The sequence below is a fragment of the Dicentrarchus labrax genome, unplaced genomic scaffold, assembly GCF_905237075.1.
Source record: "Dicentrarchus labrax unplaced genomic scaffold, dlabrax2021, whole genome shotgun sequence".
Lineage (NCBI taxonomy): Eukaryota > Metazoa > Chordata > Actinopteri > Moronidae > Dicentrarchus > Dicentrarchus labrax.
This window is the reverse complement of record NW_026136709.1, coordinates 7088945-7115938: the sequence shown is the minus strand read 5'-3', so window position 1 is coordinate 7115938 and position 26994 is coordinate 7088945. Positions and strand designations below refer to the sequence as shown.

Genomic DNA, 26994 nt, shown 5'->3' with positions numbered 1-26994 from the left:
CAAATGTTCAAAACAAGCCTGCATCATTTCTTCCAATTCTACACTGGTCCAACAAGTTGCAGGTGTATTTAATCCCTTTAAACATGTTATTTAGATTATTATCAGACCTTCATGCTTGAATAGTGTAACAGCCCCAGTCTTAAGGATTCAGTGGAAGAAAGGTCTGAAATAAGACAATAAAAGTAGTTGTTGCTTTTAAATACTTATTCTTCTTTATTGTTCCTCACATTATACTTCTGTTAGTTTAGGTTAAACAGCAGTAATATGATATTAAAGACTTCTCATAGACAACCAGCAGTAGCATTAACACTGACTGATCAAACTGCAGGTTATCTATTTTATCACACATGACCAGATCTCAGAAAGTGTGAATAAATGGAATTGTCACAAAATGTGAGACAGTATTTGCAAACCACACGTTTATTCTGTATGTAAGAGCATAAAGATACATACAAATAACCAGTTCAATCCTTCATGTAAGCTCTTGTCGTTTATAGTCTATACTCATTATATGCATAATGGTACAGTGATATATAGCTGCCCTTTGCTTGATTATAATTCTAGTAATACCCAAGGACATATCTATCTGACAATGTGATTTCATCACATTATTCTCTTTGGTTAATTGAATATCTAAAAAGATGAAAGTGCAGAGAATCTTGCAACCGTCGCACCTTCATATGATATAAAAGCATAGTTGGTGGTTGAGAAAAGAGGCACAATAGACATTGTGATTAAGGCAAATTATTTCACAGGGTGTAAGATAAGAAAAAACAGACTTTAATGATAAACTAGGGTAGGGAGGGTGCAGCAAACAGGGCCATGCATGCATCGGTCTCGACCAGATCTTAAGGATGAAATTAGGTGCTAAAGTTACAGGGCATGAACCTAATTTTCAAGAAGGCACAGGTAAACAGAATCACTCATATAAGAAGTGATGCAGACAGATAAGAAAATCCAACACCACAATCTCATCTTTCTGGTGTTGAAAATATAGGACGGGAACTTGTGTGTGATTAGAGAGAATAGGAAACTCTAGAGCGGTGGTTCTCAACATTCTTCTAGTAATACCAAAACTATAATATTTAATATACTGTTGCTGTAGTAGATGTAGTGTAACCCCCCTCCAGTTGAAAAACACCACTCTAAGCGATGTAGCGCTCACTCGGGGGAGCAGTAACGGCCAGCGAAGAGAATGCTCATGGAGGGGTTGTGTCGGATGAAGAAAAGGAAGGGGTGGTTTGCGATGAAGGTGGCAGGACGCATGGCGCAGCGCAGCATCATGACGGCACCGGTGGCAGCAGCAGCCTCGGTTCCCTCCTCGTTGACCTCCACAAAGGCCTTGTGGATGACCTTTGACAGCACCAGGTCGTTGGCGGGAGACATGCCTGTCAGCAGAGGAGAAGGGAAGAGAATATTTTAAATGAATAATAATGCCTGGTCTCACCTTCACGTGGCAGGAGCACACTGATTTGGAAAAACCTCTGCACTGACTTGTTACTCCTTTGAGCTGTGAGGAGCCAGTTCAGGTTTTGGGTGCCTGTTCTTTAAAGTTTTTATGAATTTATCTGATATAGTCCAGGCACATGACCTACCGGAGAAGTCACTCATCGCCATGTCGAAGGCATCCGCCATGCCCATGCTGACCAGGATATTCTTCATATCATACTTCTCCTCCATCTTGAACCGTGGCAGCCCCACCTGCACCTCAACCTCATCCATCATGTCTGGACGAGTCCACTCCACAAAGTTCTCATAGTTCAGCTCCTTCTCCAGCTGAGGAGGGGGGAGTAATAATAATAATTAATGATTAGCTTGTTTGTGTCTTGTGGGTTTCTTAGTGTGTGCGCAAGTGTGTGTAAGTGGGTCCTACCTTCTCCAGACCTGTTGTACTGTCCTCCATTTCATTGGGGAGGAAGATGAGCATGCTGAGCTCCTTTCCTTTGTAAGGCAGCTCTAGGATCTGTCCGATAGAGGGTTTCACACATTACATCAAATTATATACTGCTCTGGTTTGGTTATTTTTGTGTATTAACAAGATATCTTATGGGATAACAAGCAACAAATAAAATCATTATTCTGTAGTTTCATAGTTAAAACAAAGTCTGGATAATAACCAATATAAACTCATCAATTCTTCTTTGAATCGTGGTTAATCTCATTCACATACACAAGGTAATTGTTGATTGGTTCAGGTGTTGCCTGGTCATTTAACAGTTGGTTGATGGACACATGCTGTATTAATGGATTAATTAGCCGAATTGCTTGATTACCTGGCAGCTGGCTTCAGGGATGAAGGTTAAAGGGAACTTAGTTTTCTTGTACATCATCTTCACTGGCTTAGTGTCATTCTGAAAACAGCAAACAGAAAAATACACGAGCTGAAATCCTGTACACACCACACATTGTTGCACTGGAAATAATCAGCACAAACTCACAAATTAGACAATCCTCTGAGTGAGAAATGGAAATAGATGTCCTTAAAATATCACCAGGGGTCGTCAGTTTACTCATTGATAGAAAAGGGCTCCCTTAAGGAAAAAGGTTGGGAACCACTGATATAGCGTGCAAGTTCCCAGTTGTTTGCCAATAAGTTAGAAGAACTTGTAAAGCTGACACAGCACTGAGGCTTGCTGTTGACTTTTTTCAGTGTTTCTGTCTGTTTCTGTTGTTGACGAATTCAAAACTCACTTTTTATTACTCTGAGGAAAGTCCAATGTCTTAACATGTTTTATTTTGGTAAACCATTTGTCAACCAGCAAAGCAAACACACCCTGTGAGCTAAGAAAAGGCGTCTTTTCACGCTAAATGAATCATGATTTCTTCTTCACTGGAGCATAACAACCTATGATTAAGATCACTGGGAAATGGTGAAATGTGTTCTTAACTAATATGCTATTTAAAAATGTCAGACAAATGACCTTTTATTCTTGTATTCTATATATCAGATTTCACCCTCTTTTGTCTCTGCCATGATCAGGTTTCCTGCCATGACCCAAGTTCTGTTCATTAACCCTTTTCCACTACTTTTAATGAAGAAGTCAGAATTAGCATCCATGGTATTCAAGGAATAAATGGTACACAATACAATGCAATACATTTTTAAAACACATTCACAGACTTTAGCTGACTCCTGTCAATCAGTGTTAGTCTATTGGATGTGTTCTTTGAGCAGTGTTACCTTGTTGAGTCTAAACTTATCATCACGTGTGGCAGCCGCATTAAACTGCTTGTTCCAGTTGCCTTTGAAGTAGATGGCATTGACCAGCACCAGCCTGGTCATGTTGTCCACCACACCGTGGGCCAGCAGATCCTTAATTTTACCTGGCAGACACACGCATGAAGCAATGTCACACAACTGAAGCAATGTCAATGTTAATATATATTAAATAATATTAGGAACCATTGAAAAATGATTTCTATTTTCTTCAAGAAGTGCATTTTCAGGACAATCTGTTAATATAATTAAATAAATAATCATAATTTCAACATTCAACATGAATCTTTCAGCCTTAATGCCAAGATTCAACTCTAACCCCCACCAGACCACCATAGTGAAAACTCATTGCATTGTAACGACATGTCAATGCAATTTTATCAATCTGGAAATCCGGCTATTATTTCTGCATAGAGAAATTAGACTGACACAAGACTGTGATTAACAGTTGACAATGGTTACATGCGTGTCCTTTAAAGGTTCGTATTCATAGACCTTTAACATACTGATACATGTGCATGTTAGCGTGCATGAACCACCTTGTGTCTGGTTCTCCACCCAGTTGTTGATGTTGAGCCTAGCTGCGTCTGAGTTGGATTTGAAGTCCACAGACTCCAGCTCTGCCCTGTAGTGCTTCTTGGTGTCTCCTAAGAAATCCTGGAACCATAAACACCTAATTTACTCATTCTGAAAACAACAAGATATGTATTTGTTTAAAGCCTTTTATGCATTAATTAATAACTATGTAGAAATCGGCAATCTCCTCCCTGATGGTCTTGTTAGTTTATGTGGGTCATATAGAGGCATCAGTATTAAACTGAGACTGATTCGTAACACTTACCACTAATAACTACTAGGTTAAACTTATTGTGTGGTATTAAAAGTCCTTACAGCTAGAATAGTATTTTCACAATCACTGCTTTCCTTGCTGGCGAGCCTGCTGTCAACTCCCTCATTCATCATTCCCTCAGCTCAGAGAATACTGTCACCCCAGCCTAAGAATGTGTAAACCAGACCACACCTTCACACCTACACCTTCCAGGGAAAATACAAACAAAATACACACACCTCAACAAACTGGTAGGACTGCTCCCCGTACAACCTGTTGGCTACACTGAGGGCATACGGAGCATCCGGCTTGTTGAGCTCGCTCAGCAGCTGGGCAAAGCTAACATGGACATCATCCATACAATCCTTGGTTTTCAGGCACTGTGGATAAAGAAGACACATGTTCTAGAGATGCACTGAGCAAGCACTAGACCAGTCTATTATACACGGTGTATAAGACTGGCCTGGTGGTCAGCTTGCCTATTAAGTGATGAGACTATTAAAGAAATAAGCAAGGTTTCTCTGGTAGATTGTTGACTTTGGTGATCAATACTTTGCATTTGGACACCATACAGTACGCTGAATCATGGTGGGTAATTAATATACAGTCGCTCACTTAAATTATTTCCAAAATGAAAGCTCATATATTTGGTTGTAAATCTTCTTGTAAGTCCATAAAGCAGAACTGAAAAGAAAATAATGAGCAGGAATTTGTCATCACTTAATGGGCAAGGTGATAATTTTTTTTACCCTTGTACTCGTCTAAGTTGAAGGCTTTCAATAACTAATTTTCTTCATACTGTCTGCAATGTATCAGACAACATCTAAATGTTAATGCACAACATCCCAATACAGACTGAAAAACATGGAAATCACAAAATAAAAATACATTAGAGGGACCACTTTAACACCAAAGAACCCATGTCCAGAAACGTTCACATGCAGACACACGTTCTCCCTCCACCATGTTGTTATTTACATGGTTATCCTCAAAAACAAATGTCCATATTTTTAATAAGAATTCAGGATGGCAGTTTTTGGCTGGTGTCCATCATCTTCCATGGACAGTAATGAGGACATCTGCAAAATGTGTTATCACATATGTACAAAAGGAAACAGCTTCATTTGTGTGTACTGTATTGTCCGGCAGCATTTTGCCATCATAATGTCAAACTTTTGACAGTTCAGTCTAATCACACTGTGGTTTTCAGCAGCTGCTCATACGAGATAAAAGTACACCAGGATGAAACCATGAAAAATTATTCCAGGCCTACATTCCTGTGTATTATACATGACCTGGTTTTGAGCTGTTGCACACACACTAAACCTTCAATAGACAGCATATAATGAGGGCTACTACTTTCAATTCAGGAGAACAGTAGCAGAATGGAGACCAGCAAGCAAAGCAGAGTGAAAGCAAGTGTAAAATCCTCTCTGGAACCACTGGCTCTTTGTCTCCAAGGATCCCCTCACCAGACGACATCACCCACCCAGTTAGTAAAAAGCCCCTCAGTTAGTTTATCACTCCTGTGCTGTAGGTTTTGTTACCACCTTTAGCAGATACTGTGGCAGACCGGACTGGACCTGCTGCTGCATCTGCATCTGTTCTTGCGCTCCTGCATGCTGACGCGGCTCTGCCTCAGTGAAGCAGAGGACCTGGGGGGTGCAATTGGTGGTGTTCACTGTTAAGTTAGAAATCATGTGTCTCTGGGTGTGTACAGGAAGTTATAATATCCTCCTAGAAGTGAGGTGTGGGTTGAGTGGTATTCCGCAGGCCTTGTGCAGTACATTACCCTTAGAATGGGAATATGGAGTAAAAATTAGACCTATACAGCTAAAGGAGGAGTGACTAAAATCATATTTCTGTTCAATAAAACACAGACGTACGATAAATGCTACTCCAGACAAAGAAATAGGGAGATAATGATTGTAGTTACATGTTTAAGGATAAACAGGTTCCACACAATCCAAAAAAAGTATTCACCTGTGAATGAACATTTGTGACAATAATTGCAAAGGCATCTTCAGTCACAGCACTCACTCTCTATGTGGTGGTGAGTGGAGGTGCTAAAGAGTAACCGCACCCAACAATGTCACAATGTCAGGGTGTACTCACCACAGTTTGCATACCCTTCTAAGATACTGGACCTTTAGCATAAAGAGGTCAGCAAACACAAGATTTTTGGCTACTGGTCTTAAAGGTTTTGGGAAATGTCTGACAGCTGGAGCAAAGCCAAAAATAAAGAGACAATTTAAACAATGACTTTATGCCAGCACATGATGTGTATGTATGTGTAAATGAAGGCATTTTGTTGTTGTGCTTTCTGATAAATTAGAGCATTGGTTATGAGCTCACTTCTTAGTGACTTTAGTTTTAAGCCTGCATTGTTTAGACCAGTGACTCCTAACCAGGGGTATTTGTACACCAGAGAGTATTACTGCAGTTGCCAGGAAACTTGGAAAGACTGAATAGTGGGAGGTAAATGTTTTCGCGAATTTGACTCATTGCTGACACACACATTTGTTATTCCCATCAGCAGTATTCATAGAGCAAATGTTGGCCAGCTGGCTATTGAAGAAGTTATAAGAGACCAGTTCAAACAACTGGACATTCTGTTAACTGGTTGCTAAAAACTCCTCACACCAGCCACATTACAGTAACCTCTGCCCTCTTTCATGCACGTACAACCACACACCCACTCTCTCTTACCCACGACTCATGACACAGGAGGATCATTGTGGTTTGTTTAATGCACCCAATCAGCCAATTACTCACCATAAATGAAACCCAGCTTTCATACAAAAGACACAATTAGTTAAAAACAGGCTGTGTCACGGCTCCTTGCTTTGAACAATAAACTTGTTCATGAAAGAACTTGCATGATGCTGTACATACAACACCAACTTTGTTCTTGACGCTGTCAAACAGGCAGGTTATAATCCTACTGTTGCATCAGATGACAGAACAGAAAATACTGTGTATTATTGATTAATATTAAAGCTTTACAATGAAAATAAATCTGCACGCTGTGAATATCAAGTATCATATATCAACTGTCAGCTTGCTCTTCAAGCAATTGCAATAAACAGTATGAGGTAATCACTGTGGTAATCACCATTATCTTCAAGGGTGGTGGCTAAGAAACATCCTGGATTTAGGGTGAGGCCCTGCCTCTCCTACACACTCCCACCAGCTTGACTTATCTGGGTGTGCCTTTGCTTTAGCAATCATTCAGAAAAATGTCACTAAAAGTTCTGTTTTACACCATGTTAACTTCCACCTACATACATACACCTATACAACTACCTCTACTGAGTATGCAGACTGCTGAAACTGAAGCCTGAATTCACTGGACTACACTTAATACCAATGTCTGTTTCCATTCTAGCAATCATTTTCTGAACTTTATTGATTCTCTTTATTTTGCAACAGCTTTAAGATGAGTATAAATTAGTCCCTATATTACTGTATAAGCATAATTATTTTATTTCATGTCCCAAAACCAGCTTTGATTATATGATTTTATTATTATTATTATTATTATTATTATTATATTATATTGATTGAAAGCTGTGATTATAAAAGTGATTATTGTATATAGAGTACTGCAAATATTTTTCCAGCTGGTATCTATTCAGTGACTCCACTATAAGAACTCTAAACTTGTGACAACCAGAGCAGTGCACATGTCCTCTGCACATAATGGAAACTGATAAGGTGTACTGATTACTTCATCTGGACCTTTATTGCCTGTACACTTCCATATTATATATCAGGTTCCCATAGTAACAAACAACACAGAGCCAGCCCCCATAAAAGCTAGTCAGAGCCTGAACAGAACTGATCTTTGTCATTTTTGCTGATGCTGAAAGAAAAAACTGGTGATTCATACTGAATGAGAGCTTGCACGCCTACAGTACTTCACTCTGCCCTTCAACCCTATCAGATCTAGCCCAGTATCGTCTGTGTCACTTGAAATGGTCTCAGAGAGGTTCTGAGTTCATTTCAGAAGTCACCGGTTGTGGTGGAGTTTTAATGAATTGATGCACTTTATAGTGAAAAATCTGCATTATTATACACTTACAAAGTCAAGCTGACCCAGGTGCACCAACCTGCAACGTCATTAATGGTAATCGCTTACTTTTTTACAAAGAGAGTCTGTGTGTTTGTGTGTGTGTATATGTGTATACTGGTACCTCTGACATCTGTGTGGCTGTGTTGCCTCTGGCCCCCAGCATCACCATAGCCAGAGCTGAAGAGATGCTAAAAGGAGAGTAGAAGATATTCCCGGTCTTGTCGTCATCGCTCAGCTTTTTGAACAGAGCCAGAGAGAAGGCGGTGTTGGCCTTGGTTAGAGGGGTTGGTGATGCCATTGTGTCTACAAAGAACGGAGGACAGAGTGTTAATGAATACATTAATAACAATTACTGTTATTACATACCGGCCAACTTTTCATAAAACCTTGGAGTGAGATTTTGTCGGGGGTGACCAGAATTTTGCCGCGCACGCAGCCACACACGTTGGTGGCTCAGATATCAGAGAACTGGAATTCATGTGATGTTGTACCCATGTTGTACCCATGTTGTACCCTGCATTCTGGTGGTTTGTGGGGAGGCCCAAAGCCGTTGATAGGGGCAGCCTACTGGAGATGGACAATATTGGTTACATTCTGAGAAGCAGACATAGCTGAAGGTCCACCCCCAGGAAATTTTGGATTAAGTAGATGTGATTTCCTGCATTCTAGTAGATTTTTGGGTGGTCTGTTAAAGATGTGCAATACCTGAACTTATTCTGAGTCATGTTCGGCATCATGACTTGTAGGGCCTTCTAGACTTGAGCTGAACATTCAACCAGAAAACTATTGTTGTGCCTAAATGACTGCCTGTATCACAATAAAGCCTTATTCATAGACCAGTGTTTAAGATTTGACCTAGGTATCTGTAGGTTGATTGATATTTTGATTAGAATGGTATTAAACTAATTCTTAATTCTTAACCGAACCTATGTTGTGAATAATTGTATTCTTAAGAGCACTTCATGATTTATGTTCAGCCAAAAACGGCTCTCCTGCTGCTTGTTATTCTGTCGCTAACTTCGGGGTGCCATAGACTGTATTTATAGAGCGGGGTGCAGCATATATGGGTGCAACGCATTAGGTTCAGTGGCGCTCATCAGCGCCATCCACCGTCGGGGAGCTTGAACAGGAACGAACGAGTCTCGGCCCAAGATCGGATTTTTTTGGCGTGAGAAATTGGATGTGTGGCGTGAGTGCGTGTGAAAACAGGCAAAACCGTGTGTCACACGGCGAAAGCGTGAGAGTTGGCAGCTCTGGTTATTATTAACGTACATTGCAACTTAAAATAAGTATCCTAACCCTAACCCAATAACAGGAAATGATTACGTCATTCCGATAAGTCCGATATCATGACGAATAGCCCTGATAACATATATAATGTTGTCAGCACGGCAGTGCCCTGCTCCCACTATGAGACCTGAATGTCCTGCAGTAAATGCTGCGTTCAAGTGACGTTGGCATAATCAGAAAAACTCTTTCTGACTGGGAAAATTCAAGAATACCCCCTCATGTCGGAAAGAACTCGTTAACTCGGTCATAGTTTTGGTACTTGCTTACTTGAATTGATATCCACAGTATTTTTCCACATGTTACACATAAACAGTAGAAACATGAACTTTAAAAGTCCGAAAGAACGACTAGCAAACTGGGAATTACCATCACACTGTGAATGCAGCACAAAGTGCTTACGCTTGAAAACAGACAACATGGCGTTGATTGTGTGGGACTTCTTCAAAGTTTGTGAAGAAGACAGGTCGGCTTGTTATTTGTAACAAATGTTACAATTAAGTTCCACGAGGAGGTAAAAGTAGCACGAGCTTCAATACGTCAAACCTGATATGTCACCTGAAACAGCCATCGACGAGTCTCTCTCTCTCGATCGATAAAACAACTGAACCTCATTTACTTTAGTGAAAGGGTATTCATTTGAATGGAACCATAAGCAAAAATCATTTAAACTTTTTTTATTTGTTTTACTATGGATGCACTTTTTCAGTTTGTTTACACAGAAATGTTTGAATCTAACTTGTGTCAGTGCATCAATTTTCTATATATATTTATTTTTTTTAACTTCTGGAATACACTTTTTCAGTTTGTAATCCCGCTGCATGTATTTGCATCAGTTCAAGGGGCCTTTATTTTATTTTTTGAGAGGCTTGCCAATAGTTTTTCATTGGAAAAAATAAATATCAAGTTAAAGAGTCAAAAGTGTTTTTGGGTTTGTTCATTGTATTAATGTCATGATCTTAGGTCATGATCATATATGTATGTGTGTGTGTGTGTGTGTGTGTGTGTGTGTGTGTGTGTGTGGGGTATCGGTATCGGTTAAAAAAAAAAAAGTTATCGTGCATCCCTAAAAATATAATTGATAACTAACTGACCAGTCAGATGGGGAGGGCAGTACCAGGAGCAGGACACAAGACAGCAGAGGCAAAACATGCACACGTAACACCCCCTCCCATTAGTGCAAACTAATAGTTTGCTACATACACCATAAACAATACGGTTACCAGTAAAAACATACTACACATCAGATGTATTTCCTTTATCACCACATCGTCAGCCCATTTCTTGCATTGAACCCGTTTGTGCAAGATGGCACGTCCTTTAACAGAGATGGACCAGAGTGGTTCAGAGACACTACCTCTTCTTGTCGATCGCATCGTGTTGGACAGCCAACCACACCACTGACCATAGCTAAGCACAAGCAAACTACTGTCAGACAAAGATTCCACACAAACTAAGGTAGAATAAGTCTCGCAGGGGGCAGCAGTCTCCGGAGCTTTCTGCTCCCCCTGGACAGCTTCTCAACAGCAGGCATAGGGTGCAAAGGGGCTGGAGGAATTGCCACACCTTCACACCTTTCTGGCTCTGCCGTACAGTTCTCCTTTTCTCTTTCTTTTTTTCCTGACGGTCAGGGTGATGTTGGACCAGATCATCATGTCTAGATTCTGCAATAGGGATGTCAACAACTTGGAGTGACGGATATACTTTACCCCCAGCTATGTCGTTACCCATAATAAAGTCGACACCATCGACGGGGAACGAGGAGCGAACAGCTACCGGGAAGAAACCAGTTTTTAGGTTAGACTGAATGTGGACGCGGTGGAGAGGTGCAGGTACAAACCCATCCCGATACCTCTTACTATTGCTCGCTTAAGGGCAGCACGGTGGAAAGGATGAACGACTGGGCCCACTAGTGTCTCGCAACACTGACGGGCCGCCGATCATCCGCCTTTCCTGTGAGCGAGACAAATGCAGGGAAAAGGAAAGGTTTGAAACATTCGTCAGGCACCGTTTGAATGGTGGATGGTGAACAACCGGCTACTGTAACCAACCCCACACCCTTGGGCTTTGAAATGGCCGCCTCCTGCTTATGCTTCCACGCAACGCAGTCGGCAATTAGATGGTCAAGGTTCATTACAGAAGAAGCACCGTTTATCTGCCTTAGGACCAGAGAAAGATGTAGATGTAGATGTAAGTTTTTAAACTCTAACTCTAATAACATCCGTTCACGCAATGACACAAAGTCATCTGCCCTACAAGCCGATCACCACCGGTTAAACAGCTTCCCCTTCTCCCTGGCAAAGTCAGTGTACGCCTGGCCTGCTGTTATTCTAAGGCCGTGGAAACGCTGTCTATATGCCTCAGACACCAGCTCATATACCCGCAATATCATCACTATCGTCAATATCTGCACACGTTACATAATGCTCAAATGTCTATCTGATTAGTATCTCACTCTGTCACTGGGCCAAACTCCACTGTAAAGTTTATTTAGGCTACAATTACACTGATTGTCTCTGAATATAAATAATAAGACAATATCTAAACATGTGGGCTCAGCAAACATTAAATAAACCAAGCAGGTTAATTCGGTATATTTTTTTATCCTAATAATTAGAAATAACAAAGTTAAGTAGTGGTTGTTGTCAAGGTTAGGTTATTATTTTATTGAATTGGCCTATATTTACAAAACATACATTAAACAAAGTCTTAAACTTCCACAAGAAGAAGAAAACTATTTATTACATATTACATTATTCTTACAATTACATAACACTGAGGTATACTATACTCTATACCCATTGATAGTCTATAAGGCCAGACCCTGAGAGAACAATGTTCAAACTTGGACCTTTCCCCTCCTGTCCTGTGTAACCTGTCAAAAACTGTAAAACTGATCTAATTCAAGCTGTTAACACACAGAAACATCTCTCAACCCCCAGCTTCACACACTGCCTGAGCCCCGGCCTCTACTTACGGACTGACGCTTGCCTGGTGGTCCTCAGGTGATCAGGTGTTTTTCCGACACAGGAAGACTTCTGCTGGGAGCATCAGTTTTTATTATTTAAAAGTCGTCACGCCCATGAAACCTTGTCAAATGAACTTCCGCATTGTCATATGTTTTTTTTTTTTTTTTTTTTTTTTTTCAGAAACTTTATTAAGTCAACACGGTGCAATACATCAACAAAACGCCGCCAGGGGGCTACAACAATACAGAGGCAAGCTTTCATACAAAAACATTGTAAAGTGTACATAAATTCAAAGTTTTTATAGCTTTCATCTTGATGGATTTTTTAATAGACTTAATATATTGTTTGGCTTCATTTTCACAGATAAGAAAGAGAGGTTTTTGATTAGTGTAACGACATTTATGAATATGCCATTTGGCTAACTGTATAATAAGATTAATGATAAAGTATTGTTTTTCTTTTGCAGAAGGATTGTCAGTGAAGCCAAACAATATATGTTCAAAGCACAGGGAAAAATGAGGTTCAATCGAAAAAGAAATCAGGTTGCAAATATCTTCCCATAATTTGGTTGAGAAAGGGCAAGACCAAAATAAATGAAAAACATCTTCAGGGTGTCCTACACAGAAAGAGCAGTTTAAATCTATATCATTTTTAAATCGTTGTAAAAAAAAAAACTTTAGATGGGTAAATTCTGTGAATTATTTTAAAAGATACTTCTTTTACCTTATTCTTAATTATATATCTAGCAGGTAAGTTCCAGATCTTTTTCCAGTTAAGGTTATTTATAAAGTTGTTCCAATAAGTTATTGCATATGGAGTAGATACGACTTCTTTCTGAAATAAAGAGCGTATATTACGGTTACTATTGTGTGTTGAGGAGAAACAAATTTGCCCGATTTCAAGTTTGGTTGGATCAAAGGGCAATAATGTTGGATTTAGTCCTAATGTACTCTTAAATAACATAGTTACTCCAGGAGGAATCGCATTTATAACAACATTAAATTCGCTAATAGGAATAGGGATTCTATATTTTAGGATAAATTCTTGATATGCAAGTAATGATCCGTTTGAGTTAAATAACTGAAGAACTAAGAGTATATTGTGAATAAATAAAAGGGGTAAAATAAGGATTTGTTTCTATATATAATGTCTTTATTGCTCCATATGTAGTATCTATGCAGGGAAAAAATATGTTTATAGATTAATGACCAGGAAAGTTTGTGAAAGTTGGATAGTTTTAAGGGGATTTATAAATTTTTTTCAATATTGTAATTACAAAATAAAAGGAAATTTAGGCCTCCTAATTTAGAGAAAATAAAGTTTGTTATGAAGTTCCAAATTGAAGAGGGGTTCTTGATAAATTGTTTTAGCCAATTAATTTTGAATGTATTATTCAAAGTGTTAAAGTCTAAAAAGTTAAGACCACCCTTATCATATGAATTCATTATTACTGATTTTTTAATGTAATGGCTTTTGTTTCACCATACAAAGTTAAATAGCATCTTATCAATGTTTTTTGAGACCTTTTTATTAACATCAAGAGATAAAGCAGCATATGTAAGACGGGATAGTCCCTCAGCTTTGGTTAGCAAAATTCTGCCTCTCAATGACAAATCTCTCTGCAGCCATTGATTCAATTTTTTCTGGGTTTTATCAATAATTAAGTTAAAGTTTAAATCGCATCTGGCTTCCTTATCTTTAGTAATGACAATACCTAAGTAAGTAATAGAATCTTTTATAGGTATAAAGGGGTATTACAAAATTTAAGAGCAAGCAATTCACATTTCTTTACATTCAAGCAAAGTCCGGAAGCAATAGAGAAAGTACTTATCAAGTCAATGGCTAAACGTATCTGAGAGCTATCTTTTAAGAATAAGGTTGCCCGCCATTGAGATACCTTTTAATGGACTAAGCTTTATAGAGTCAGTGAGTAGCTGCGTACATAGGAGAAAAAGGTAAGGAGATATAGGGCATCCCTGCCTGACCCCGCGTTTGAGGAAGAAACGAGGAGAAGTACCAGCATGCAATTTGATTGAGCAGTTTCCATTTCTATACATTGTTTTGATGGCACTGCTGAAGTATGAACCAAAATCAAATTTTTCTAGGGCACGGAAGATGAATTTATGTTCGATTGTAAGAATGAAACTTTCATCAAGGCATAAATCTGAATAATCAATGAAATCAAGTACTAATCTTACATTGTTGGAAATATGTCTATTTCTCATGAAGCCGGATTGAGTTTCATCAATTATGTAGTCCAAAACAAGTTTAATTCTTTTAGCAAATATCAATGCAAATAATTTGTAATCATTATTAAGTAAACAAATTGGGCGCCAGTTGTCAATGAGGAGTATGTCTTTCTTTGGTTTTGGTATTAGAGATATAAGGCCTTGGGTTAAGGTAGGAGGAAGGGATTCATTGCTTATATATTCTGAGAAAAGACCTAAGAGGAAAGGTGCAAGCTGATTGGAAAATGCTTTATATTCTGCATTCTCATATGTCGTTTCTCTTCATCCTCCTCCTATTCTCCTTTTACTGCAGGTTACAATCTTTGACTTTCAATCATGCTGCCACCTACTGTAACGGAGTATGCACAAATATGTTCTACATGACTTTCAAGCAGCTAAATCAGTTTAACTTAACTATATCCTTTTATATAACCTTTTAGCCTTCAAAAAGTCCATTATAGCTTTGTGGGTTGTTCCCAGTATGCCCAGCAGGTTCCACTCTCTACCAGTCTTCCTGATCCTTTTGAGGAGCTGTTCCCTGTCTAACATTTTCTATTGTTTGGCAGTGGAGGCATTCTTCTGACATTGTTTTCCTGTATGATCAAACCTTAATCAAGTTACAATGACTTCCTCCCTCCTGTTTCCCCTCCTTTCCCGCCATCTTTCTTGCCATTTCCTCATTATTCCTCCTATAATTATTGCTTCTCCTTCCCCTTTACCAACAGGACTCATGTGTCATTGTACAGAAGAAAAGGGATATAACTGCATTTTAAACTAAACTACCTTTTTTCCCCTAAGGCTATGCACAGAAACTGTATTTAATACTGTAATAATACATACAGGGTTTAGTTTTGTGGCTTGAAGCAAAGCAGTTTTAGTGTTAAAATGAGCAAACACTGAAGACCAAACAGGGAGCATGGACAGAAGTTTTCTGAATCAGTTGGTGTCAGTCTTATTCAGTTTTGTTTTATTATGAGATACAGTAATCCTCTCTCAGTTTAGGGGCCAGGGTGAGATTTCAACCTCTGTCTTATTCCCAGTGTATAATAAAAACCTGAAATAGGGATGAAATATGTTGATTTCAGACACAGGCTTTGTTTAACATTCATTAACTGAATTGTAATCATGCATTTGTTTACTTTTTGATTAATCTGTACAGAAGTAAGGATGGAAATATTAGAAATGAACTGAGGCTGCATATTGGTGTGGGGGCATGTACTATATGCTCACCTGTTGCTATTCAATCAGAATTAGGGGCTACTATGGTTAGACTATGAGTGTTACCAGGTAGATCAATGGGTGTGTTCTTTACTTTACTGTTCTTTAATATCTTTAATATAGTAACTGTGCCTCTGGTACCAGGCAGGATATGAAGTGGACCTTGACAGTGATTTAAAATGTTGTTTTGTAAGTCTGAATTCTTCCGCAGGACCATGGCAGGAAATCTGACTGGAGGAAATGGTAGAAATGTGACAAAAGACAATGTGTTTGTTAAACATCCAAGTCCATGTAATATTCTTGAAGCCCACTGTTAATTACGTAATTAAGCAATCAGTCCATCAGTATGTCAATAAATTAATTTATTACATTTCTAGAAACAACGACACCTCCCCTTAATTACTGTAGTTACACCTCAGGCTCTCCATTCACTCAAGGCCCGAACTCTAGCTCTTCTTTCATAAAAAGTTGTGTGACAGTTTCTATAGTTGATGTAATGTAGGAAACAGATCCTAGCGATGTCTTACAAAGGGCAGGAGCTCAGCATGCTCCTCCTCTTACCTAAGGGGACGTCCAGACCTGAACGATTTCCTGAAAAGCATGGGCATGGTGGACGCTTTTGATGAGACAAAGAGTGACTTCTCTCTGTCTTCTCTTCTCTTTTTTGTCTTTTCTGTCTCAGATTTCAGATTTTTCCTACCGTCAGATTTTCTGCTAGGGGCCCTAATCAAGAATTCACAGACTTTTCAATGATTCTCACACCACAACACAGCATTAAAAATCCCTTTCAAGGTCCAGTCTCTAAATAATACACTCAATATCCTGAACGGTAGTACCAGAGGCCTGCATATGCCAACTATTAGACTTAAGTAGCTGTATGCTACCATATTGTTTCCCAGACAGATTGACTCATTGTGTGTTTTCTTTTTGCAGTTTCACCTTATTGACTCTAAACTGAACAAGAGTTCCAACTTAAAGGAATGAGTACTTTCAGGTGCCTTTGAAATAAATGGCATCGACCAGCACCAGCCTGGTCATGTCGTCCACCATGCCGTTGGCCACAGGATCTTTAATTTTACCTGGTGACAATGCGAAAACCACATGGAAGAGACCAAGGAGAGACCAAAGCAGAGACCAAATTCAGCTTAAACAGACCTTTGTAACATAGGCTATGTTAACACTGCAAGCCTTAGCACTCAGTTCTAATTTACAGCTTAGATCTGGTTTTGTTTTGCTTGTATGGGTTTAAATGTGGCCCATATCAGATTCCAGTGTGAACAAAATGTTCATATTAATAGATTCTGGCATTTTTAATAAGGTAGAAGGAGAAGATGCCATTTTAAGGATTTTATGTGGGAATTATACTTTTTTATATAGAAAAAACATACCAGACACACATTGTTGTTCCAAGCAAAGTATTTGTTTATTTGTCTTCAAATAAGATCCCGTACAGATGTGTATTAAGGCTATTAATTGTGTATTAAGATTCACATGTATGGAGGGCTCTTTTGTGCCAACAAGGTTTCCATTAATGACATCTGAAGAAAACTGATCAGGCAACATTGCAATAATGTGATGTTCCACGAGATGGAGCTCATGTCAAGATCTGTTTGTCATGATTGCTGTTCACTCACTCACACAAACATTCAGTGGCTTGAACACAATCCTTAAGGATTACTACCTGTATAGTCTGTTGGCTACACTGAGGGCAAAGCTGATGTGGTTATCACCCTCACAATCCAGATGTCAGAGGCACTCTGACATCTGTGAGGGTGTGTTGCCTCTGGACCATCACCACAGAGCTGAAGAGACGCTAAAAAGAGAGAAGAAGATACTCCGAGTTAAATCTGAGTAGGTTCAGCTCCTTTAATATTACTGATTAACTTGATCGTACCACAACATACCTCATCCAGGTAAAGATCAGGGACCAGACTTTGTTTGCGGAGAAGAACTTCCTGGTTTATTGATCTTGAAGTATATAAACAGCTGGTTACATCCGTCAAAACAAGAATTTATAAAAATTAAGCAATGAAACACACTGATTCATATCACACTCTTTATTCTGTTAAGGCAAAGGAAATTCAATGGCAGCAGTAAAATCCTACTGTAAATCTTTACTCCATGTTCCGTATGCATATAATGTAATTACAGTACAGATAATTGCACTTGGTCATAACAAAATTAATATTATCATGCAGCGTTAGAGACACAACATTGTACTCCTTTTTACTCAGTTCATCAAACAGATGGAAGATCTACGCATTCTCTCTGGGTAAAGAGGAAAACATCTTGAATTGCGAGACATTCAGATGGCTTAAGATAGATGTCACACAATAAATGTTATTACAGGAAAAGACGATATACTATATATTAATATGTATATTTATGTATAGAGCAGGAAATATATAAAATTTGAGATCAAATTTAGGATTTAACACTTTAGGTTTTGTGACAGAAGGTGACATACAGAAGGTGGACATGCATGGTTTAAGGGCAAATAATATACATATGTATGTGTATGTGCCTATTTTGCCAGTAGTAAAGGTGTAGTATAAACGCAGAATTACTTGTGTAAAATGATTTTAACAAGATTTAACCGCACTGAGCCACCATATGGAGGAAAAAAAGTAATCTAGCGCCATAGTTTCTGTTTAAAGGCTGTTTTGGAAAAACCTGGTCATGAAAATAAAAGATGGGGACACAGCTCTGCATCACAGTGCTCTACAGGCATGGACGGATTACTGAATGGGTATACTGGGCCCTAACCCAAAGAAGTGACCCAAAATAACCACAGAGAGAAGAACAGCCTTTGCTGTTATGTAGGAGGGGTGGGGAGCCTTTTCTGTGTCTCTTCCCAGGGGCCCATTGTCTCATAATCCGTCCATGTCTACAGGACATACTGTAGCGCTCACTCAGGGGAGCAGTATCGGCCGGCAAAGAGAATGCTCTTGGTGGAGTTATGTCGGATGAAGAAGAGGAAGGGGTGGTCGGCGTTGAACACTTCAGGAACCATTGCTGAGCGTTCCATCATGATGGCAGCGGTGGCAGCAGCAGCCTCAGTTCCCTCCTCGTTGACCTCCACGAAAGCCTTGTGGACAACTTTTGACAGCACCAGGTCGTTAGCGGGAGACATGCCTGTCAGCAGAGGAGAGACAGGGTTACATTTGTTGAGCTTGTTTTTATTTAAAGTGCAACCTTTTAGGTATTTGAAAAACTGATCATTTAATATATTCAATATTTCTGTTATTCTAGCAGTCCTGGTGATAGATAATGGTATTATTCATTGAATTTCTGTAAGTAAAGTGGTGTTCTTCTATTTGTCTGCTCTATTATGTTGTTGTGCTCTTAAAACAATAGTGCAGATTATACATTTATGTCACATGTCTCACCAGAGAAGTCACTCTTTGTGACATCAAAAGCATCCGTCATGCCCATGGCGATAAGGACATCCTTCAAGTCATACTTCTCCTCCATCTTGAATCGAGGCATTCTCACCTCAACCTCAGTTTGACCCATCATGTCTGGACGAGTCCACTCCACAAAGTTCTCATAGGTCAGCTCGTTCTCCAGCTAATGTGGATACAATATGAACTGTTACTCCGTCTGTTTAAAGGGGCATTTGTTTACTGCATGCATATACGTGTCCTACCTTCTCCAAGCCTGTGGTGTCGTCCTCTATCTCCTTGGGTAGGAAGATGAGCATGCTGAGGTCCTTCCCTTTATAGGGCATCTCTAGGACCTGTCCAAAAACATTCTTAGTCTGTAATTTCATTTCATTCAAAGATAATCAGACTTCTTCATCCTGAAAAAAAGGTTATTTTGGAAAAAAGGACTCGATTTGTTTAATGGTTACAACAATAGAAATTATCTTAAAAACCACAAGTCGGATGGTTTCAGTCCTCCCCAGAATAAAAGCAAACCAATTGTTCTTTGGATCATTGTAAATGTGTTTACAAATTATTGAAATATCAAATGTTATTACCTGACAGTTGGCCTCAGGAATGAAGGTGAAAGAGAATTTACTACTCTGGCACATCATCTTCACTGACTTAGTGGAATTCTAAAGACAGCAACAAAAAGAACAAGCACTTTTATTATTGAGACATTTCCTCAAAGTTCACACTCCCAAAACTGCAATGCATGCTTGGCTTTTTGGATAATTCTCTCATTATAGGTCCAAGCCCCCGTCCCCGAGGGTGGCGGGTCATGTGCCCACCAAAATATGAAAAAATTTAATTTGTTCCCCCAAATATATTTAATATATTGTAATATATATATGTAATATACCAGCCATCAAAAATAAAACTAATATGGTATGTTTTTCATTGAACATCCAACATGTAGCAGCTGGTTACAGAGTTAATCCTGAAATACAAAGAAATAAGTAGTGGTAGTAGCTGGATACAAATAGGAGCGAGCAAGCACAGCCTCATTGCCCCTAACAGCCATTAAAGCTTTACTTTAATGTGTTAGGGTTCCACCTACCCCCCAGTCTGGTTTCAGGTGTAAATTGAGATGACCTATCAGTCAACAAAAGGGGCACTGGCCGCCCCTTTGGCCCCGCGCTGCTTTCCACTGAGACATATATGGACATTGATGTCCTACAAATACAATTCCTGTCTGTTTTGCTACATAGTGACCAATTTATAAAACTTAATTCAGTGGGAACATTGGCACTGTCAACAACCAGGCTTTCCTACTTTGCCGGATGTTACCAGTGTTTTCACTTTTACCTGATGTGGTGAGCTACTACAGATCAAACTACAAATATGATACAAAATAATGAGAAATATCACTTTCGAGCTGTAAATTTCCATCTACCTAATCTACCTAGTCTAGTATCACAATGCCCCGCACATGCCAGCAATAGTCCTCAGGTAAACCGTGTACTATCATGCAACATAATTTCATGAACCCAGACTGTTGTGTCTCCACCCAGTGCTGCCCTTGTGCAGTGTTACCTTGTTTATTCTAAACTCAGCATCAATAGTAGAATCCTCCTCAAACTGCTTGTTCCAGTTGCCTTTGAAGTAGATGGCATTAACCAGCACCAGTCTGGTCATGTTGTCCACCACACCCTCGGCCAGCAGATCCTTGATTTTACCTGGTGAACAGCAGTGAGAAAAGTAAACATCATCGACAGGCTCTAGCAACGTTTTCATCCAAAACTCAAGAAAATGTCTTTGTCTTTTACAACTACTAGAAAGAAGAGAGACAGCAATGTTTAAAAGGATATAAAATACAAACTGGGTCTGAAAGAAAATGTCTAATTACATTTTGATTAAGACCTTGCATGTATAATTTCCTCCAGCAAATTGAACCAGAGCCCTATAGATCCAGTTCAAACCCTGTGTTGTTTTTAGTATTGAGTCTGGACATAAGACATAAAAAAGGCCCAACGGCAGTCTCTAATGCAGCACTCATATGGGGATAGAAGGTCAGTGATATTCTCAGGAGCTGACCACACACGGGCCTTAATACTGACATTTAAAGGTTACAAAAATTGCCTCAAAACATACACATGTAATTAGGGAGGAAAGTGCTACCCACATGTACCTGTAGTACCATGTATTGCTTTAACTAAAGGAAGGTTTTCTCATGGGGCTGGATGTACAATATTTGGTTGAAATAGGATAGAAATTAAACAGTGAATGGAAACTGGAAAAACTGGAAAGAAAACAATGTGATGCTTGTGAATTATGTGACCTCATTGTAAGATGTGAATAGAGCATAACAAAAGATCCTGAACCCCGGGGATTCACAGAGGCTGGGGAGGATTTAAAGCATTCTGAGGACCACCTTCCTAAATACATGAGAAATAAACATAAGTTAAAAAAAAAAAAAAAACTGGGCTCTATGTAAATATGTGTTATACCACTGCCAGCTGTAATGACACAAATAAATCCACCATATTGTTTTTGATCGAGATGTTAATGTTGTAATCACTTTCTGTGGTATCTGAAGCTGTGGCTTTTCCTTGCGAAACAGTCTTTTGGCTGTATACTGAGTGATTTGTGTTTAAGTGCATCTGGAGCCTCATTTTACAGGATTTCACCACACTCTCCACACTTTGTTTACTCACACAGCAAGGTGTCCCACATCACTTCTTTTAAAAACCAATCCATTCTGTGTCACTGCATCCAAGGAAGCTTTCTCTACTTGCTGATCTGTCATGATTGGTGCGGTGATATTCTAGCATAACTGGTCATTGAATTTATGCATTTTAATTTCTCAGCACAGTGAGACATAAAAAAAATCAATCAAATTTTGTAAAATAAAATTAGTCTCTACCAGTAAACACAAAAGTCCCCAAGATGTCAGAGACCTTTAATTGAAATGATCAATAGCAGTAGCCAACGTTTCAAAATAGAAGTTGTAAGATGTAAGTAAGATGAAAGATCTTAAGGATTAGGTAGATACTGTGAAATCTACCTTGCGTCTGCTTCTCCACCCAGCTATTGATGTCAACCCTGGTCGTCTCCACGTTGCATTTGAAGTCCACAGACTCCAGCTCAGCATCGTAGTGTTTTTTGGTTTCAGCTAAGAAATCCTGGAATCATAAGCAGCACATGTGAATACAGTAAAATACATCAACCAAATCATAAGCAAGATAGATTTATTTATGTAATTAATAGTATTTCATTACACAAGATCCATTTGTTCCACATGTTGACAGTTTTTGAACATAGGATGGATTTGTGAATCCCAGAGAACAGCACACATTTTTGGACTAAAGGCAACATGAGTGGAGAGAGAACACACTCATTCAGTATGATGATTGATTGATTCAGTATTTTTGCCTGAGAGCTCATTATGCAACTGCCGCATACAGCAAAGCTTTTTTACTGTAACTGCATAGCAGGATTTTATTTAATGGTGAGGCAGATCACATAAGTAAAATACACTGTGCAGACACTGAACAATGAACAATGAAACTCTAAAACCTTAAATATCCAACAGACTTACCTATTACTTTAGATTTAGATAGTTTAGGTATCATTTATCAAATTGACTAAAACTGAATTTATTAGTTAAATCCAAATGTATAGCATTTCCCCTGTACACAAGCAGGCATTTATTTATTTATTTATTTTTGGTGGTAAATCTAAATGTCATAATTAAATCCAAAGCTTTTTCTTAGAATTAATTTGTTAGAAACCAAACGGGTTCTTTTTTTAAAATAAATGTAACTTAAGGCTGTGCTATATTTATCCACATAACTAAATTAGGGCTGCAGCTCACTCCCTCCTACAACAATGAATTAATTCATGCTGAGCAGAACATGCTCTCTCTCTCTCTCTCTCTCTCTCTCTCTCTCTCTCTCTCTCTCTCTCAACACACACACACACACACACACACACACACACACACACACACACGTGCACACACCTCAACAAACTGGTAGGACTGCTCCCCATACAGCCTGTTGGCTAGACTGAGGGCATAGGGAGCATCTTCTTTGTTGAGCTTGCTCAGCAGTTGGGCAAACTTTGCATGAACATCATCCTCTTGACCGTTCTGGGGTTTCAGGCACTGCAAACAGCCAGAGAAGGCCTGCATGTTACAAAGACAAACTGAGCGAGTGACAGATAAAGCACAGCGTTGTATTATTTGCATATGGATCGTTGGGCTTCGGTTATCTTACCTGTTAAATGATGAGAATAGACACCAAAATAATCCTTCACCCTAGTGCTACACTTGCAGATAGTCTGTGCTGAATGTTGCAACCATTTTCAAGGTGGAAAATGTTTAACTTTTAGAAGCTTTAAAGCCAACATTGGTTACAGAGAGTTAATCAATAAATCTATGTTTCAATGAATCATGCTTCTAGGCCAAAAATCTCATTTCTGTTTCATTTTTTCTTTTTGGATAATGCAACTGTACTTCTTTTTTTTTACTTAATTTCTCTGTGCTAATGTGCCAGCATGGAATGGATGATTTTGGTGTCATTGTTTTCATCATTTACTGTAAGTAGAACAACTTTTGGCAAAACCTCCCACGATCGAAGTTTTCAGAAGTTTAATTTCTCCTTATGAGACCCCCAGCACCTTTTGAAAAGAATAAGGAAAAAAGGAAAAAACAGACCAAACCGAAACCTTCAAACATTAATATTAACATGAAATAAGACATGGGGAAGCTTTTTAAAAAGCATTTATACACACAATTACCCACCGTTATGTTGAATTTTCCTTCTGCTGCATAAATCTTTTGTTGTTTTAAACTTCACACTACACTTCATATTTACAAATTCCATTTTAAAAGACCCAATATACTGTAAAAATCACTGAGCAAAGCAGTGGGAAATTATGTGTGAAACTCTTGAACCAAAATCTCAGGTCTCCTCACCAGATGACACCACCAAGCCCAATTTATTAATCACCCCTTTAATTTTAGCTTTGTTAGCACCTTAAGCAGATACTGTGGCAGTCTGCTGGACTGCTGTATCTGCGTCCGCATCTGCATCCGCGTCTGCATCTGCGACTGCATCACCGAAGGCTGTGATCCCGTCTGCTTCGGTTGCTCTGACTCAGTGAAGCAGAGGACCTGGGGGTGCAAATGGAAGTTTCTCTTATCATCGGGATCACTCTTAAGTTTAACATTTTTAGTGTATGTGTCTGCATGTGTGTGTGTGGTGGGGGGGGGGGCAGGGACTGACGCACAGGTTAACCAGAACTAAAGCATTGCAACATGCATGTACACACACCTTGTCCTCACCACAGCTGATGACTCGCAGGATATTTGTACGTCACAATCACTTACAAGTAAATCTTCACTGAAAGGCTGTCAATGCCTACTTTAAAATATTTACTACCACACCTATTGAAACTGCTTCACATCTGGCTGAAAGGCAATTGTTGCGCCATCAACATCCCATGTCTTGACACTTAGCAACAAAATACACAAGGCACAACTCATCCAAACCAGGTTGCCAGGTTTGCAGTGAAACAGCTCAAATTATGAAGCAGCAGCATGAAGTCTTTGACCTAGAGTCCAAGTCAAGTCTGAAAGCTCTGATGGTCAAACTGAGCACTCTATCAACTGTTGCATTTCATCCAGTGACAGTATAAAAACATTGTTTCCTTAAATAATCCATTACAAGTTAAATGTATTCTAGTAGAAGAAGAACAGATCATTAACAGCAAAATGTACTTTAAGTCTCAAAAGTAAAAGTACTCATCATGCATAAAACGGTCCCTGCCATGGTTATATTATACATTATACATTATTCTGTTTGACTGTTATTACTGATGCATTAATATGTAAGCAATATTGTAGGGGGTCGAGGTGGAGTGTTCATCTTAATTACTCTTTAATACTGTTGGGTTGTTACAAATGCATATTTAAGGAGTTTATTGTATGTATAAAGTTGTACCTAACTTGTAACTGCGGCTACAACTAAATGCAGTAAAGAGCGCAATATTTGCCACTGAAACTGAGTGGAGTAGGTATGAAATAGGAAAAAAAAGTGCAATACTGTTAAATGTATACATTTAAACAGGATTAAATTTACTAAGATACTTTCTACCACTGAAGCTCACTCAGGCCCATATTGGTCCCATTTTTTTTGCTCCGCTGATTTACTGTGCAGATCATTTTTGTGGTCTACTTCTTACAGAAGAATGAAACTATCCTTCTTCTTATAATCCGAGTCAGAATAGAACAGAACACCATCATTTTTGCTGACGCTGGGCTGGGAGACAGCCTGTAATTATTGCATGTGCAGACACTGTCTCTGCCACGCCTCACTCTGCCAGACAGTTAGGTGAAAGTTTTCCACTGAAACACTTTCTTTTTCTCTTGTGATGCAATAATATGGTGGCGAGATTCCACTACCACGATGAACCAGATCCAGTGACTAGACATGACATTTGACTGCATGACTGTATAAACACTTGGGTCCAAATGGGTGTGTTAACATGAGAACTGTAACTTTTGTACTGTTCATTTTCACTGTGTGTGTGTGTGTGTGTGTGTGTGTGTGTGTGTGTGTGTGTGTGTGTGTGTGTGTGTGTGTGTATACTGGTACCTCTGACAGCTGTGTGGCTGTGTTGCCTCTGGCCCCCAGCATCACCATAGCCATGGCTGCAGAGATGCTAAAAGGAGAGTAGAAGATATTCCCGGTTTTGTTGTCATCGCTCAGCTTTTTGAACAAATCCAGACAGAAGGTGGTGTTTGCCTTGGATAGAGGGACTGATGTTGCCATTTTGTCTATAACCAAAAGAGGATAATAGAGGATTATTTACCATAATGAATCAAGATTACCTGATTATGTGACACACAAATAGCTGTAAAATAATTATAATTAGAAGGAATCCGTTTCTTTTTCAGCCACAAGTGGAGGTAGAGGAGAGAATATTTATTTTTCTGCATTCATGTTAAGAGGATGCTCAGGGACTCAGAGTGTCTCAGTGAAGCTGAAAGAAACCCAAGTCTCTGGCCTCTTTATCCAATATTAAGTTTTGAAATTTTAAGCAGCTTGCTGAAACCGATCCTTCAACAACGCTATTCCTTCCCAGACATGTGTATACAAATCCCCATTATTCCCATTTTTTCACTCACTGATAAATTGAAATTGATTTAGATCCTCAAAAAAAAGAGTGAAAAGTCTCCAAACTCAGTAAAATCACACAGACATTGCTCATCACTACTCAACCGCAGTTGTCTTTGGAAACCAGGTGAAAGGCCATAAGTCAAGAACTGTAAGCTATGTGAAGCCTGTCGCTGAAACCTGCTATCTTTCACTCTTATCATCAAAATGAAGAGAGAATAACAATAAGGGACATCCTGTAAGTTACTTACTGACAGAAACTCTTCTTCAAGTCAAGTAGTGATCCAGAATGATTGAGTTAAAGAAAAATGTGTTCTATTTGAGCCACCCCTGTGTCACACTTTCACACTGACGCACCCAAGCTCAAGAAGGTCTTGCCACAGCTTGAGAAAGTATCTTGAAATCACATCCCTCAGTGAAAGACACACCCACCCATGTCATGCTTTGGGTATTGTGCCAATGGGTGTGCTTTGTAAAACAAATGTACTAATCACAGACACCCCACATAACCCTGGAGAGAATAAACTGACAGAGAAAAGGTTGAAAAAACAAACATCTGCATACAGATGTGATTATCACATTAATAAGGTCAATGTGAATCAAGAAATGTATCAATCTATTC

The 26994-nt window shown here is 39.1% G+C and overlaps 1 protein-coding gene across 5 annotated transcripts; it reads right to left on the bottom strand.

Moving 5' to 3' along the window:
• Positions 1–404: 404 nt before the first annotated feature.
• Positions 405–26788, bottom strand: LOC127369140 (leukocyte elastase inhibitor). 5 transcript variants are annotated; one of them, XM_051410195.1, is made up of 10 exons: positions 26624–26788; positions 25851–26032; positions 24230–24367; positions 23213–23377; positions 3757–3874; positions 3182–3324; positions 2274–2351; positions 1874–1963; positions 1596–1776; positions 405–1388 (listed from the first exon to the last, which is right to left on the bottom strand). In XM_051410195.1, the coding sequence occupies exons 2-10, from the start codon at positions 26025–26027 to the stop codon at positions 1162–1164; spliced, it is 1317 nt and encodes a 438-aa protein (XP_051266155.1). In that variant the 5' UTR covers positions 26028–26032; positions 26624–26788; the 3' UTR covers positions 405–1161. The 5 variants fall into 5 exon arrangements, with proteins under 5 accessions (XP_051266155.1, XP_051266158.1, XP_051266159.1 ...); XM_051410198.1 differs by lacking the exons at positions 23213–23377; positions 24230–24367; positions 25851–26032; positions 26624–26788 and adding exons at positions 4286–4426; positions 5597–5701; positions 8243–8424; positions 12386–12516; XM_051410196.1 differs by lacking the exons at positions 405–1388; positions 1596–1776; positions 1874–1963; ... (1 more) ...; positions 3182–3324; positions 3757–3874 and adding exons at positions 17866–18958; positions 19213–19393; positions 19473–19562; ... (1 more) ...; positions 20785–20927; positions 22256–22373.
• Positions 26789–26994: the final 206 nt, after the last annotated feature.

Coding starts and splice junctions, on each gene's coding strand:
- LOC127369140 (XM_051410195.1), bottom strand. CDS start 26,027: ATGGCAACATCAGTCCCTCTATCCAAGGCAAACACCACCTTCTGTCTG. Junction 24,368..25,850: donor CAGCCACACAGCTGTCAGAG/GTACCAGTATAC, acceptor TTGCACCCCCAG/GTCCTCTGCTTCACTGAGTC. Junction 2,352..3,181: donor ATAAGTTTAGACTCAACAAG/GTAACACTGCTC, acceptor TGCTGTTTTCAG/AATGACACTAAGCCAGTGAA.